The sequence below is a fragment of the Salvelinus namaycush genome, chromosome 8 (genome assembly GCF_016432855.1).
Source record: "Salvelinus namaycush isolate Seneca chromosome 8, SaNama_1.0, whole genome shotgun sequence".
Taxonomy (NCBI): Eukaryota; Metazoa; Chordata; class Actinopteri; order Salmoniformes; family Salmonidae; genus Salvelinus; species Salvelinus namaycush.
This window is the reverse complement of record NC_052314.1, coordinates 7,367,599-7,384,664: the sequence shown is the minus strand read 5'-3', so window position 1 is coordinate 7,384,664 and position 17,066 is coordinate 7,367,599. Positions and strand designations below refer to the sequence as shown.

General features: G+C 41.8%; 1 protein-coding gene across 1 annotated transcript; it reads right to left on the bottom strand.

Annotated features, from left to right (window-relative positions):
- Positions 1-12,935: 12,935 nt before the first annotated feature.
- On the bottom strand, positions 12,936-16,458 carry LOC120051746 (calcitonin-1-like). The gene is made up of 4 exons (XM_038998631.1): positions 16,374-16,458; positions 15,355-15,446; positions 14,280-14,414; positions 12,936-13,544 (listed from the first exon to the last, which is right to left on the bottom strand). Exons 2-4 carry the CDS (start codon positions 15,438-15,440, stop codon positions 13,355-13,357), a joined length of 411 nt encoding a protein of 136 aa, XP_038854559.1. The 5' UTR covers positions 15,441-15,446; positions 16,374-16,458; the 3' UTR covers positions 12,936-13,354.
- Positions 16,459-17,066: the final 608 nt, after the last annotated feature.

Sequence of the window (17,066 nt, the reverse complement as noted above, 5' to 3'; positions counted from 1 at the left end):
AAGACCATCTGTATGCACCCGAATATTGAATGGAGGCTGCTTTCCCATGCCTGGGTAGCGGAGCATGTGCTTAATATGAACAGCTGAGAAACGCAGAGTAATTACAATGTAGGTACACTATGTTACAATGTTATTACATCGTATTTACAACTGTGATACCAGTCGGTGATTTGGTCAATAGACTCATTGGAATTATCAAAAAGTTCACCACTCCATTAAAACGTACGAGAAAGAGGACGTGGTGATATCGGTATCAGCGCTTCCACAGTGCCCCAGACAGACACAAAGTCCTCCAGTTACGCACTGTTCAGACGCCGAATTTCTGGCGAGTCTAACTGAATAGAAATAAGAACGGACTGGCATGGTTAAGAGCTTTGATCGAGATACTGATTGTTTTCATTCAACCGCTCTCAAAACTGCAGCAGACTTCCTCGTTGGTTTTCGGTCGAATACAGGCATGACAGCGACCTCTTACAGAATCTGATGCCATGATTCCGTTGTGGTAGAGAAGAAACCTTTATTTGCATGCAATTAAAATATATTAACAATCATTACCATTTCTCCCGACAGTGGAAGAACTGCTCTGGCGCACGGTATGAAACAGAGGTGTGCTTCACCCGTACCTCACCGAAAGAGCGGAAGACGCTGCCAAACTTTCATCAAATTCCGAGGCGCACTCTATTGTTTTGGCTGGCACTCTGTCTCTGCTCTTCCAAATAGAAAGTGACATATTTTTTAGTTCAGTGCAGCGATAGAGCGCTGTTTAAACTAGGGCTTAAATATCCGGACCTGCAGATGATGATAGCATTGCCATGGGAGATGCCATTGTAATGTGTCTCACACACACACAAAAAAGTGGGGTTATAAACATCCCAATTTGGGTAAATATTGAACATAAATTGGGCTATTTTGACCAAGCCAGTTGGGTCACTCAGTTGGGTTGTTGGGTTATTGATGCTGGGTTATTGAGCTATGAGCCACTGGATCAGATCAAAAGACTGGAGGCATGGCTTAGTAAGGGAGTGGCTTTAAGATAGATCTTTTTGGCCACCCGTGAGAGTAAATGTCATTCCAGTTCTTATGTTTTGTTGTATTGTTATCTTTAAGTTGAGCACTGAAACGTTTGTGAGCCGTACCCAAGAGTATGAGTTCATCAAGTACCTATGCATGTCCCAATGTTGGGAAAGTTACCACTTTGTTATAATACTTAAATAATGTTTTATTAATTTTATGTTAGATCATGTATTGTGCAAAAATATTTAAGGAAAGTGAAATATGCAGTGTATGAACTTAACATGATGATCAGGAATGCAATTTACACGTGGCCAAAAATAACTACCTGAAAGCCACACCCCCACTATAAGCCACACCTCCTGTCTTCAAAGAAAACAACCCAACTAAGTAGGTCAAAATAACTCAACATGTGTTCTGTCCACTATTTACCCAACACTGGGTTGTTTTTAATCCACAATGTTTTAGAGTGCAGAGGTTCTGTATCAACCGACACAGTAACAGCAGTAACAGTGAGAAACAGACTCAAAGATGCCATGAGCTCCGCTTTCTACTGATGAGCTTAGTGGTGTGTGTATGAGGCGAATGATTCTAAGACTTAGTCAGATACCAGGCAGTAATAGACAACTCTCAAGTTTATCCCATCACTAAGTTATATTGAAGTTAGTCTCTTAAAGAAGTACAGACAACCTCACAAGACCCCCATTCCGTCTTATGTGATCTCCCAGTCAGCAAATAGGAGAGAGTGTTTGCCAGACTTACCCCAGCCTCAGGTCAGCATCTTAAATGTTAAGTGTCCCCTGGAGTTTTCATTGTCGAGGCACAAGCCTCTGTCCCTGCCCTGCAACCTCCTCTCTCCTCGCAGCCCAACCGAGGAACTGGGAGCTCAACTGCCTCAGTCTTTGGTCAGGATTCGTGACCCTAAGATTTTTCTTGGGGAGAAAAAAGCCCACATCCCTCTGTCAGTCAAGCGGCTGAGCATAGTTTTAGCTGGGCGGCCATCCAAACAGACATGAAAACTATTCTATTTCTGTGTGCCATATGAGCCGCACCGCTCTATTTTGGAGAGACTCTGTGGTCGAGCATGTAATTGCCGAGTTCACCAGTTATGGCGAAAATCTAATTGTCATATTGGTGGCGAAACTGCCAAGGGAAAAAGGTAAAGGACTTTTAAAGTCCCACAAAAAAAGGCATACTACATAAATAAATGAGGAACTAGGATCCAGATGTTGGAAAAGAAGGAGCGGGAGAAGAAAAGAGCTAGACGGCAGAACTTGCTATCGCAGCAGAATGAAATCACATTTCTGCCACGGCAAAATGGTGTTTACCTTCCTCTGAGAAGTCACAGGAGAAAAAGGGGTTTTGGGAAAGTAAGAGGAGGCTGTGAGTGTGTTGTTTCTGGACTTTTACCATGAGCCGTTCAGTGTGTCTGGTTGCATGTCAGCTTGGAAATGACTACCTGCTAGAAAAAGTGGGAGCTTTAAAAAAGAAGGGGGGAATCGAAATATAAACGGGAGTTCTGGTGGTTCGTGTTACGAGGGAACAGATGGAGGCTTTGGTCAGTCTGCATTGCCTCTAATGTTATTGCAAGGACCAGAGTTTTTCCTGCTCTGGTCACGAGGTCCAGAAAAAACTTCTAGCCATGGTTATTATATGTTTGAGTGAATGATTGGTCTTTAATATTTGAAAGGTATGCACGAGCGCACGCATACAAACATACATACAAACACACACAAGGTATCTATTTTATGGCATGCATGAGAGTAGGATTAATAAGTATTGAGTTTCAGATAATCTGACGGCAAACATGCTAATTTCCTCTTAAATTTGACCTTATTACAGCGTTTGTAGTCGCTTATTACAGCGACTACAAACAGGAAAGTGTTTGTAGTCGCTGTATGTGGCAGAGAGACTAACATTGCAAGGTGTGAAGATAATCCTCACTTATACTGCCTGTTTAACTGACTGATGTCATCGTTTTTTAAACAAGAGTTGGGCTGTGGTGTAAATTTTTGGGAACTGGAGCGAGGGTAAATCCTTCTATCTGGAAATTGGAGTTTGCTGCTAGGTCTTATGAACCATCTAATTTCCAACTGAAATGACCCAACGAAATACAGATGTTCACTATTAGGTCTGTTCTTTCTCATTGGCGAAGAGGATCGATTATCGAGAAAGATGCACAACTCTCCCCAATCCAGCCCTCAACTTCAGTTATCAAAATATGGAATATTTTTGTCATTTCCATGCTGATTCCAGCACGTCCCGACGACTCCGGAGCTGCTTCCAGCCCAGACAGAGAGACTGAGAAAGCACGAGGACAGCGGAAAGGCTGTAAAAAGAACCAAATGACAGATGAGGCCTCTATACTGCCGGAGGGGAATGGAGTACAGATCCACAGTTCTGTCTAGTCTCTGTGCTGATAAAAAGCATAGAGGAACTTAAAAACACAAAGGCACATATTCATTATAAAGCCTCTCAGAGTTGGAGTTCTGATCTAGGATCAGTTTAGCCTTTTAGATTATAATGAATGGACTGGGGTGGACCTGATCCTAGATCAGTACTCCTACTCTGTAGATGCATTATGAATACGGGCCCAAGGGCACATATTGTTTGTAGCATCGATCGCACACGTTTCAGTAACATTAGACTTCTAAAACATATGTAGTTTTCACTGCCAAAGCACCTTTGCCTGGAACCTAAGTGCCTTCAGAAAGTATTCATACCCGTTGACTTATTCCACATTTTGTTATTACAGCCTGAATTCAAAATGGATTAAATTGAAAACAATTCTCACCCATCTAAATACAATGACAAAGGGAAAAGTGTTTAGAAGGTGTTATTTCTAAACACCTTCTAAACACTTTTCCCTTTGTCATTGTATTTAGATTTCTAGTTAGCAAATTAATTGAAAATGAAATGCAGAAATATCTAATTTACATAAGTATTCACACCCCTGAGTCAATACTTTTTAACGAAGGAGGTGACTTCAGTAAACAGCAGAGAGAGCACGCCCCTATCTACATCGACAGGACCACAGTGGAGAAGGTGAAAAGCTTCAAGTTCCTCAGCGTACACATCACCAGCGATCTGAAATGGTCCAACCACACAGATAGTGTGGTGAAGAAGGCACAACAGTGTCTCTTCAACCTCAGGAGGCTGAAGAAATTCGGCTTGGCACCTAAAACCCTCACAAACTTTTACAGATGCACAATTGAGAGCATCCTGTCGGGCTGTATCACCACCTAGTATGGAAACTGCTCCGCCCACAACCGCAAGGCTCTCCAGAGGGTGGTGCGGTCTGCACAATGCATCACCGGGGGCAAACTACCTGCCCTCCAGGACACCTACAGCACTCGATGTCACAGAAAGGCCAAAAAGATCATTAAGGACAACAACCACCCGAGCCACTGCCTGTTCACCCCACTACTATCCAGAAGGCAAGGTCAGTACAGTTGTATCAAAGCTGGGACTGAGAGACTGAAAAACAGCTTCTATCTCAAGGCCATCAGACTGTTAAACAGACATCACTAACACAGAGAGGCTGCTGCCTACATACAGACTTGAAATCATTGGCCACTTTAATAAATGGATCACTAGTCACTTTAATAATGCCACTTTAATAATGTTTACATATCTTGCATTACTCACCTCATGTATATACTGCATTTTATACCATCTATTGCATCTTGCCTATGCCGCTCTGTCATTGCTCATCCATATATTTATATGTATATATTCTTATTCCATTCCTTTACTTAGATTTGTGTGTATTAGGTAGTTGTGGAATTGTTAGATTACATGTTAGATATTACTGCACTGTCGGAACTAGAAGCACAAGCATTTCGCTACACTCCCAATAACATCTGCTAACCATGTGTATGTGACCAATAAAATGTTATTTGATTTGATTTGTAGAAACACCTTTGGCATCGATTACAGCTTTGAGTGGTCTTGGGTATGTCTGTATCAGCTTTGGATATCTGGATTTGGGGAATAAGAGTTGCAAAGAAAAAGGCAAATCTAAGACTGGCCAATAAAAAGAAACGATTAAGATGGGCAAAAGAACACAGACAATGGACAGAGATGTGGCTTTTTCTTTGCAACTCTGCCTAGAAGGCCAGCATCCCGGAGTCACCTCTTCACTGTTGACATTGAGACTGGTGTTTTGCGGTACTATTTAATGAAGCTGCCAGTTGAGGACTTGTGAGGCGTCTGTTTCTCAAACTAAACACTCTAATGTACTTGTCCTCTTGCTCAGTTGTACACCGGGGCCTCCCACTCCTCTTTCTATTCTGGTTAGAGCTAGTCTGTTCTGTGAAGGGAGTAGCACACAGCGTTGTACGAGATCTTCAGTTTCTTGGCAATTTCTCGCATGGAATAGCCTTCATTTCTCAGAACAAGAACAGACTGATGAGTTTCAGAAGAAAGGTCTTTGTTTCTGGCCATTTTGAGCCAGTAAATTGAAACCACAAATGCTGATGCTCCAGATACTCAACTAGTCTAAAGAAGGCCAGTTGTATTGCTTCTTTAATAAGGACAACAGTTTTAAGCTGTGCTAACATAATTGCAAAAGGGTTTTCTAATGATCAATTAGCCTTTTAAAATTATAAACTTGGATTAGCTAACACAACGTGCCATTGGAACACAGGAGTGACGGTTGCTGATAATGGGCCTCTGTACGCCTATGTAGATATTCCATAAAAAATCTGCCGTTTCCAGCTACAATAGTCATTTACAACATTAACAATGCCTACACTGTATTTCTGATCAATTTGATATTATTTGAATGGACCAAAAATATGCTTTTCTTTCAAAAACAAGGACATTTCTCAGTGATTCCAAACTTTTGAACGGTATTGTATATATACTTTAAAAATATATATTTTCCTTCATTATTTCCCCCTAACCCTACCACCCCTCTCCTAGTTGGAGTAAACTAATGGACAACAACACTTAAGTTTCTACTTCCAGCTTATACATACTATATACATTTTACGGACAAAGTATATTTTACATTAGTTATCTTGTTTTTTTTGTGTTTGTTTTTAGTCCCATCCTTCAGCTTCCCTCAAACTCTCCCTTCTACAGTGCATTTGGAAAGTACTTAGACCCCTTTCCCTTTTCCACATAAGTGTTCAGACCCTTTGCTATGAGACTCAATTGAGCTCAGGTTCATCCTGTTTCCATTGATAATTTTTTTGTTGTTTCTACAACTTGATTGGAGTCCACTTATGGTAAATTCAATTGATTGTACATGATTTGAAAAGGCATACACCTGTCTATATAAGGTCCCACAAATGACAGTGCATGTCCGAGGGAAAAAAAACAGGCAATGAGGTCGAAGGAATTGTCCGAAGTGCTCCGAGACAGGATTGTGTTAAGGCGCAGATCTGGGGAAGGGTACCAAACAATTTCTGCAGCATTGAAGGTCCCCAAGAACACAGTGGTCTCCACCATTTTTAAATTTAAGATGTTTGGAACCACCAAGACTCTTCATAGAGCTGGACGCATGGCCAAACTGAGCAATCTGAGTAGAAGGGACTTGGTCAGGAGGTGACCAAGAACCCGATGGTCACTCTGGCAAAGCTCCAGAGTTCCTCTGTGGAGATGGGAGAACCTTCCAGAAGGACAACCATCTCTGCAGCACTCCACCAATCAGGCCTTTATGGTAGAGTGGCCAGACGGAAGCCACTCTTCAGGAAAAGGCACATGACAGCCCGCTTAGAGTTTGCCAAAAAGCACCTAAAGGACTCTCAGACCATGAGAAACAAGATTCTCTGGTCTGATGAAACCAAGATTGAACTCTTTGACCTGAATGCCAAGCATCACGTCTGGAGGAAGCCTGGCTCCATCCATATGGCAAAGCATGGTGGTGGCAGCATCATGCAGTGGGGATGTTTTTCAGAGCCTGGGAGACTAGTCAGGATCGAGGGAAAGATGAACGGAGCACAGTACAGAGAGATCCTTGATGAAAACCTGCTCCACAGTGCTAAGGACCTCAGACTGGGGCGAAGGTTCACCTTCCAACAGGACAACTACCCTAAGCACACAGCCAAGACAACGCAGGAGTGGCTTCGGGATAAGTCTCTGAATGTCCTTGAGTGGCCCAGCTAGAGCCCGAACTTAAACCCAATCTAACATCTCTGGAGAGACCTGAAAATAGCTCTGCAATGATCCTCCCCATCCAACCCGACAGAACTTGAGATGATCTGCGGAGAAGAATGGTAGAAAATCCACAAATACAGGTGTTCTAAGATTGTAGCATCGTACCCAAGCAGACTCGAGGCTGTCATCGCTGCCAAAGGTGCTTCAACAAAGTTCTGAGTAAAGGGTCTGAATACTTAAGTAAATGTGATATTACAGTTTTTTTATTTTTAATAAATTAGCAAAACTGTCTAAAAATCTGTTTTTGCTTTGTCATTATGGGATATAGTGTGTAGATTGATTAGGGGAAAAAACAATTGAATCAATTTTAGAATAATGCTGTAACGTAACAAAATGTGGAAAAAGTCAAGGGGTCTGAATACTTTCCGAAATAAGACCCTCAATATTTATTGGAAAGGAGCATCAAGATCACCGTGCACTTTCCCCACCCTGTGAAGTTCATCACCGTGCACTTTCCCCACCCTGTGAAGTTCATCACCGTGCACTTTCCCCACCCTGTGAAGTTCATCACCGTGCACTTTCCCCACCCTGTGAAATTCATCACCGTGCACTTTCCCCACCCTGTGAAGTTCATCACCGTGCACTTTCCCCACCCTGTGAAGTTCATCACCGTGCACTTTCCCCACCCTGTGAAGTTCATCACCGTGTACTTTCCCCACCCTGTGAAGTTCATCACCGTGCACTTTCCCCACCCTGTGAAATTCATCACCGTGCACTTTCCCCACCCTGTGAAGTTCATCACCGTGCACTTTCCCCACCCTGTGAAGTTCATTATAACGTATTTCATCTGTAGCCTAATAAACTGCATGGTTTCCCGAGTCGTAGTGGGAGGACCACACACCATATCATCGAGTGAATCCAAGTTTACATAAATATGATGCTTATTCTCTCAATATTTTCCCATAAAGGCGTTTCCACCACCATTTCTCGCATGATTAAGTTTAGCGACACAAAAAGACCCGACCATGTCAAATTATCTGTCAGCATTTATAAAATTGTATCAAAACTACCTGTTTCCATCACGACTGTCGTAATTGTATTTTTTATAGGAAAATAATAATTGAGTTTTCCACAATAATGAGGTGGGTGTATGCAAAAATAGATACCATAATATGGAAATAAAATACAAATCCCAACAAGCCTTCATTGGCTTGGAGAAACAACTGGTCACACATTTGTTGGTTGGAGAAGGCTTGTGCCTCTCAAGCTAAAACAATCTTATCATAATATTTACACTTAAATTGTCTGATTGAGATGATGAATGACAAAGCTTTCAAAGCCTGAGCAAGAACAAGTGAACACTTGCTAGGTTTTGCTGTTATATTGAGAAATGTATTCATATTGTCTATTTCTATTTCATTGTTTAATGTTATTCAAACTCATTTTTTTATTTATTATTACCCCTTTTTTCTCCCCAATTGGTAGTAGTTACAGTCTTGTCTCATCGCTGCAACTCCCGTACGGACTCAGGAGAGGCGAAGGTCGAGAGCCATGCATCCTCCAAAACACAACCCAACCAAGCCGCACTGCTTCTTGACACAATGCACATCCAACCCGGAAGCCAGCCACACCAATGTGTCAGAGGAAACCGTACACCTGGCGACCTGGTCAGCGTGCACTGCGCCCGGCCCGCCACAGGAGTCGCTAGTGCGCAATGAGACAAGGATATCCCTGCCGGCCAAACCTTCCCTAACGACGCTGGGCCAATTGTGCGCCGCCCCATGGGCCTCCCGGTCGCGGCCGGCTGCGACAGAGCCTGGGCTCAAACCCAGAATCTCTGGTGGCACAGCTACACTGCGATGCAGTGCCTTAGACCACTGCGCCACCCGGGAAGCCCTATTCAAACTCATATTAATGTGTTTGTTTTCTTCAACCTAGTTATTAACATACAGGTAACTGGCCAAAATAATGGAACCACTTGAGTAAATGAGGGATACAAAGTATATTGAAAGCAGGTGCTTTCACACAAGTGTGGTTACTGAGTTAATTAAGCAATTAACGTCCCATCATGCTTAGGGTCATGTACAAAAATCCTGGGCAGTCCGTTATTTTGGCTACAATAGCTATGCCCCCATAGGATGGAAATGCCCCCATCCACAAGGCAAGTGTGGTCACTAAATGGTTTGAAGAGCTTAAACTATACGCTGTGGTAGTCAACAGAGTTCAACTCGATTAAACACTTATGGGAGATTCTGGAGCGATGCCATCAACAAAACACCAAATGATGTATTGTCTCATGGAAGAATGGCATTTCATTCCTCCAATAGAGTTCTTGACAGTATAATCTATCCCAAGGTGCATTGAAGCTGTTCTGGCTCATAGTGGCCCAATGCCCTATTGAGACACTTTATCTTGGCGTTTCCTTTATTTTGGTAGGCCAGTGACTGGGACAAAGTACGCCTGAATTCTCTCCTCCTAAGAGAATTCATGTTGAGCTGGAATAGGCTAGTTTGAGGACAATAGGACAATATCTGTTTCCATTTTTGTGATTTACTATGAAAGGTTTGTCTTTTGTATGGAATTGAATTGGATGTCACAATCTGACATTTTTGTGTCACCGAACCAGATTAATAAATTGTGTGTGTTTAGAACAGTGTGGCATTTTTTTACTCAAATGCTTTTAGTAAGTTCAACTCAAAGTCAACTCAAAGTCAATATTACTTCAAATATTTATGTGGTACTGACTCAAAACTAAACGGGAAGTCACATCAACTCAATTTTTTAAAGTCATAATAACAAATTAACTTTTTACCAAGCATGCTCTACTGCAGGTAGATTTTTGGGGGAATTGCTTTTAATATCTGTGTTTTTGCATGTATATAAGGTGACTGATTAATCTTATGCTACAAAAATATGAATAACATACATTTTTCTAAACTAATCCAATCATTTAGTTTAAAAAAAATTGCACCAGTTACTGAAATGGTTTAGGTAGTCTCCTCACACTCTTCCTAAGCCAATGTTCATTAACTCATTATCTATGCAGGTTGATGGTAAATAAAAATTCCAGCCATTGGATATCCTAACATTGGTTGGATTCCAATAGGAATTGCACAGCACTTCACAAGTCTGCATAATGTGACTTGCAAGTAGGGTTGCATAATTCTGGTTGGTTTTCCAGATAGCCTGGATGGACGGTTCCAGGAATTCCTCCAACCAGGAATGTTAGGAAATCTGGGAATTTTGTAACCCTACTTGCAGGCCTGATGTGGTCTGCAAACCATGTGTTTCTGGTTGCTTTATCTTGGTAAAGGTAGGCTTCAAAATAAGGCCTTATGAGATAGGCATTGTCATAAAGACTATAATTAGGCCACAGGACAAATGAATTCAACAACCAGATCTCAGTCACACAATTCACTCAAAGGCAAGCAAGGTACACTGGGAAATTATATTGGAGGCGTGGCTTAGTGAGGGCATTATTTAAAAAAAGTCAAGCTCATGCAACACAAATGTGGACCCCTACAGGGTCACAGTGACTCTACCGGTTTGAGTAATGACTACAAAATCACTTTTAGTAACAGTACCCGGATTTCTTCAAAAGTTTTGAGTAATGACAGCACATTGGGATTTTACAGTGAAGTTAGAACAGATTTCTTTGCTGCAGAATTCCCAACGTGTTTCAGTGTTAGACCAAAGTGTTCCAGAGTTACGGAGAAATCTGCATGGTCTGTAACTGAAGCCACTCGTCCCATGTAAAGGTAATATACTATCAACACAACGGTTCTCTCTTCACCTAAACATTTCATGAAACTTTTGAAGAACAACACAAGTACCCCAAACCCAAATGTATCTAAAATACATTTTAATCTTGCTGAAATTCACAATTGTTACAATATTAATCTCTTGAATATTTTTCATCTTCATTCTCTTCTTCATAATCTTCTTATAATCTTGAAACATACTGTACAATCATGTCATGTAAAGTGTTTTACATCAAGGCACAAGACAGCAGTTGTGAGAGAGCCAAGGGAAAGCTGATCTTTAATGTCTATCCCTGCGGGTCACAGTTGCCATGGGGACAGGGGGTATGAGTGACAGGGCAAATGGGTCACATGGTACAAATGTGCTCTAAGACAATAGATAGTAAATAATAAATAAGCACTGATGCTTTCTCCATTCATTTCAAATGAATTTAATGTATAAAAAAAGGAATCGGATTCAGCTGTCAATGTACATAACGGAGGTTGCTCTAATTTTTTCATTTTTCCCCCCTCTGGTTTGCAAAAAGCAAAATTAAAGGTTCATAACATTATGGGAATGAGAGGAGTCCTACAATCTGAAGGGGTTTCTTTGTGTAGACTGTGAGAGAGTGGATAATAAAGCCAGTGTTTTTTTCTGTTTGTTTTGTTGTTTTCTCCCAGATATGTTCTGATGTCATCGCGTTAAGGAGGGTCAACATCTGAAAGGGAAGAGAGAGAGGAAGGGAGAGAACAGACAAGTCAACAACTTCAGTGCCCAGCGCCTTCTGTCAGTCACAAAACTTAAGTCCTCTGAGCAAACAAGAAGACCAAGCAATTATTTGTTATCAACACAGGAAATCAATTATCTATATGTAAAATCTTAATTAAAAAATATATAGATATATTTTCTAATGCTCCCTCTCATTGAAGCCACGAAGTTCAAGGCCGACCACGGTATTGCAGGCATTGTTTCCAGAAAACAGGGTCCCCCATTCTAGTGAAGGGGAAAATGGCAATCTTTGTAGTCAATCTTTGTGTCAATAAATACACATTTTGAAGACAATCATGGAACCAATAATTGCTTCTATTACACCAGATGTATGTCCTTGGACATACAGAAGAAGCTATAAGGATAATGTACTATAGTAGCTAATGGCAGCCTGCAGTACCCCGGTCGGCCTTGAACTTGAGATACTCAATGAGAGGGGGCAACACTGAACTAGCCTGCAACGTCACTTCCTGGAGTAGCTCAAACTGCACATGTTATGTCTCCATGAGACGCCATCTTAACCGGCTTTCTTGTCTTCAAATATCTATTGAGTCTTCACACGTGATCGATGGTTTTGTTCATTCATATATACAGTCGTCATGTCAGGCATTTAACTAAAAGCTAGAGAATAGAAATAAGGCCTAACCAAAAGAACATAGACGGAAAGGACAGCGAGGAGGAGGAATATTCACCCTGAAGGTTGTTGGACTGTTCACATCTGTGTGTTTCTCCTCCGCCGGCCAAAAGCCTTAGAGCCTACGTTAGTGGGGACAAAGTTACTGTTGCCCATGCCCCCCGACCGGCTCAGAAAATCTGCTAGGCGGTGAGTCACGCAGGTGGCCGTGTTGCAGGCTCGCTTCTGTGCTGTAATGCTGCTTCAGGAATGGAGACAGGGTTAATGGTGAGCCCTGCTCCGCACCTCGTACACATACAATACACATTTGTGTTCACACTCATGCCAGACACTCACAAACATACACATATTCAAGCACACACACAGATGGCCTACACAAGTGCACTATTACACACACGCACACACACACACACATAAAAGTAGACAGAGGATTAATATAGTCTCTGGAAATGATCGATCATTAGAATGGTTCAGTTGGTCATAATTCTTACCTTGAGACTTGGTGAGGGTTTTAGAGACAGTTCAAGGATATTGGAACTGCTATTATAACTATGATTTATTCTATGCTGCAATTCAAACAATATTGAATGCAGTTGTTGGAAGAGTCAAAGTTCCATAAAATAAATAAGTACTAACATTACATTTCTTAAGAATAAAAAGTAAAAGTCTTCCTGGTATAAAAATAGGTTTATTGAAAAAGAAACATGGTACCGCATAAAGAAACCATTTATTATGGTCGAATAATACGTAGGTTATCTCTCATGAATTTGGAGATTTGAGGAATTTGTAACGCAGTCAAATTATATGAATATACACTCAGAAAAAAAACATCTATACATTTCGAGTCATTCTTTTGAATAATTGTAATTTAGATAAGTTCTCATTTCGATTGTCTAAACAGATACAACGTCATTCTCTGCCGAAAGGGGAAAGGAATTATCAAAAGAAGAAGGAAAAGAATCACGGGGGCGTTGCGATGGGAGATCCGCTCTAACGTCAATCAAGCAGGCAAAATCTACATGCACAGAGATTTAAAACCAGGAGGACATTCAAATTAAAAGTGAAAAAGAGTGGGAACAGGAGGAGGGCGAAGGGTTAGATGCTTTCAAGTGTCTCTCCGTAGCTTGCATAGCGTTCGCTCTCGGGCGCGCTGCGTTTCTTGCCAGGTGTGCCCGCGCCCACGTCTGTGCGGGGGAACGTTTGTAATTTGTGCAGGTCCTGGGACAGTTTGCCCAGCATGCAGGTGCTGAGGTTGGAGCAGCGCTTGGTTAGGGGTCTTTCAATGCTGTCAGAGGGGAGAGACAAACATGCAGAAAACAGGCTCATAGTAGCTGGACCCATGCAGGGTTCTCTCTCCAACACACACACACACACTTTATCTCTCTCACGTTAGTACTGTGTCATCCCCCTTTAATTCATGCATGTCTCATACACAATGCATTGTCAGACGTGCTGTCATAGGCAATAAATTAACATTTCCAAAATATCATGCTTCCCTTCCAAAAACGTTACATCAACCCCCATGCTCCAACTTCATTGTATCTTCACACCCACCCTCATATCACCCCAAACAGAACAGAACGGGTAGCTTCCTGTTGTCATGCAACTCTTTCCGCCTCCACTAATTGAGACCATGCACTTATCCATCCAGTTGGGCATTCCCCGCTAATATAATATCTGCAGCAGGCAAACACACTGTTAACATTCATCCATTCAAATAACTGAATGTCAAACTTATCCATGTGGGAGGGTTACGACAGAGAATCAGTTGGGAGGGATTAGGATCTGGATCTCTCTCCTTGAGATGGAGTTAGTAACCATTCCTCTGAGCACATACCTCCAAATGGATTAAATCAAACGGCAGGTGGCTAGAAGACGTCTCTCCACACAGGTAATATAATAGTAGCTCTGACCATCAATACTGATCATCACGTTTAATTCATCATCAGTCCATTAATTGGTAGCTAAGAGGCAAACTCAGGCTGTTCGAAATGCAGGAAGAAAAAGCAGTTGTCTGTACCTATTGCCTTCATTCACTTGCTGCTGCAGCTCTTCAGTTGTCATCTGCACAAACTCCTTGACTATGGCGTTGAGTAACCTCCGTGCCTCGTAGTCCGTGAGCGTGACTTGGTCTGTCATGGACTCTATGCCCGTTCTAGAGGAGGAAGAAAGGGGGTGGGTGATGCACAGGGATCAACGTAAAAACTCAAATGGAGTTATCACCTGGGAAAATAAAATAAAAAGATCCTCAGAGCATCACTGAGTCTAAAGATATGACGTGGGACTGGAATGGACCCCAGCCAACATGGAAAATAGTCATCTGCTAAGAGTACTCCGTCTAAAAGGGCCGACGTGTGACCTAGTTCAGATTTATAACGGGGAGTGGCTTGGATGTTTTTCTATGTCTCATTTATCTCTCCTAAATTAAATTACTCTTGTTTTGTGGTGTTTTTTCTTTCTGCAAATGTCATTACAGTCCCCTTTACACCTTAAGGGATAGTTCACCCAAATTACAAAATTACACATTGGTTTCCTTACCCTTTAAGCAGTCTATCGACAAGGTATGACAGCAATCCATGCTTTAGTTTAGTTTCCCTGGCACGGTTTCCACATGCTAACATTTTAGCATTTGTGGCACAAATCCCATTCAAGTCATGGTACCGATATTAGCATTTTTCGTCTATCATGACTAAATCATCAAAAACTATTTCAAATTGATTGTGAAGCTCAACAATGTTAGCATGTGGAAACAGTGCCAGGGACACTAAACCTAAGCATGGATTGCTGTCCCTTTAACTGCAGTGCACTTCTGGGATATTGGATTAAGGAACATATGAACTTTTATGTATTTGTTACAGTTTCTAAAGCAACAATTTACAGACCAAAACATGTGTACTATGTAACTTTTATCACATAAAAATTATTTCCCCCAAAAAATGTAACTCATAATTTTCATTCTAAAATAATACAGTTATATATGGCAGCACGTCTTATCCATCTTTTCATGAAAGATTACACAAGTGTGTGTGAGCTCGTGTGATGTATGTATGTGTATGAGTGTCATTTTTTACATTCTGTATGTCCGTCGGGCTCACCTGACAGGGGCTGCTTGTGAGCTGTACATCTGGCAAATGACCAGGGCATAGGCAACAAGGAAAGCAGAGATCTTCAACATAACCATGGTCCCCTACAGCAAAGAGACAGTCCCATCAGTGAAGCAATTACATTAACATTTACATGTGACAATGAGAGAAGCAGGTCGCCAACACAAAAACATTCAGCATACTTTTACCAGAATGAGATTAAGCATTGTACGGCTAAATGTAACACAATAAAACTGTTGGTTAAAGGATTCCTTCGTTAAGTGTGAAATGAGCTGCTAGATGATGTATTGACGGCAGACTCAGCTTTACCGCACTAGTTCAGTTCAGTAGCACTGATCTCTCAAGCTGCATATCCATCCTTCTGTCTCCCCATGACACCTTCCATCCAAACAGTCTCTACTCTTCTCCACAGAGCAAACTATTCCTCCAGTCTCACAATATTGGGTACAGCACAGCACAGGAGAGGTAGTTCTCTGAGGAGGAGCCCTTGTCGTGTCCAGGAATGACGGGGGTCCAAGCCTGTCGGTTGGTGCTAACTGAGGGGACGTAGCGTTAGCTAGCCGCTGTGAGGAGGGGATAGTGGTTCCAGCCAGTGTGCCAACTCCCAGAGGAGGACCAGTACATTAGTGTAATGAGCTGCCACCACTTTCTCACACACAAGCACTCCATCTCTCTCTCCATTCTACTCACTGTTTATTTCTCTCCGTCTCTTACTTACTCTTTGGTCTCTCACTCACCATTGCTCACTTTTTCTCTCTCTCTCTCATCTTTCTTTCCATCTTTTCTGTTCTGCCTCCACCACAGAGCTGAAGGAGAGTTGTGACCCCTACGGCCACACTTCAATCCCAATCCCATTACCGTCACCATCACATCACACTGCGCCAAAATGCAGGTCCACACTCTCCATATCCAACCGAGTTACAGAGTCCTCAGACACAAGCCATTAAGTCAACCTACCATCCAAATACACAGTCTCCACCATGTGGATCTGGTTAAAGTTCTCCACTTACCTTTTGTGTTAATCACCGGGCCCCCAAAAATATATAGCTTTGTAGGAAACGCCTAAGTTGACTTCTCTCACTTTGAAGACCAACTCTTGGATCTGTAGCATGCAGTGCCAATGCACAAGCCTATATATCCACTGCTTGCATTTGTGTATTGACTGTGTAGGTGTTTAATTATCTCCCATCGGCCAATCCCGTCGCTGAGATGCTCCTGCGAGCCAATCGGATGACACCCCTTACTTTTGGCACACTAAGAAGGGATATGGCTTTGCAATGACGTCATTCTTTAGTCACTAAGTGCTCCATTCACAAAATCCACCAGTCATTTGGACAATTTGATATCCAAATTTCCATTGAGGTCATTAATTAACGAGGAGCAAATCTAATGAATGGCCACGGCAACCATCCCTCGCAATAAATATTTTATAGGCTTCCAAAAATGTTACACGCATGCTATTTTTTTTTTTATTTTTTTTTAAGAATATGATTTTACATGTCCTTATTTTATACAATTAAGATTTTAAAAATGTGGAATTTGATCATGGTTTTGAACTCCTCTAATGTAATCTGAGTTAATGAGTATGACTGTGTCTCAATGATCCACAGTAACACAGGGTTTATAAAGGGTTCACCATTACGTTATTCATCTACAAGTTACCTAGTCCACATACCAAAAGACAACATTGGTATGAATTATGA

Excerpts from the sequence above, each read along its gene's own strand:
- LOC120051746 (XM_038998631.1), bottom strand. The coding sequence starts at position 15,440 with ATGGTTATGTTGAAGATCTCTGCTTTCCTTGTTGCCTATGCCCTGGTC. Across the intron at positions 14,415-15,354 it reads TCACAAGCAGCCCCTGTCAG|AACGGGCATAGAGTCCATGA; the intron begins GTGAGCCCGACG and ends TTCCTCCTCTAG. Across the intron at positions 13,545-14,279 it reads CAAGTGAATGAAGGCAATAG|CATTGAAAGACCCCTAACCA; the intron begins GTACAGACAACT and ends CCCCTCTGACAG.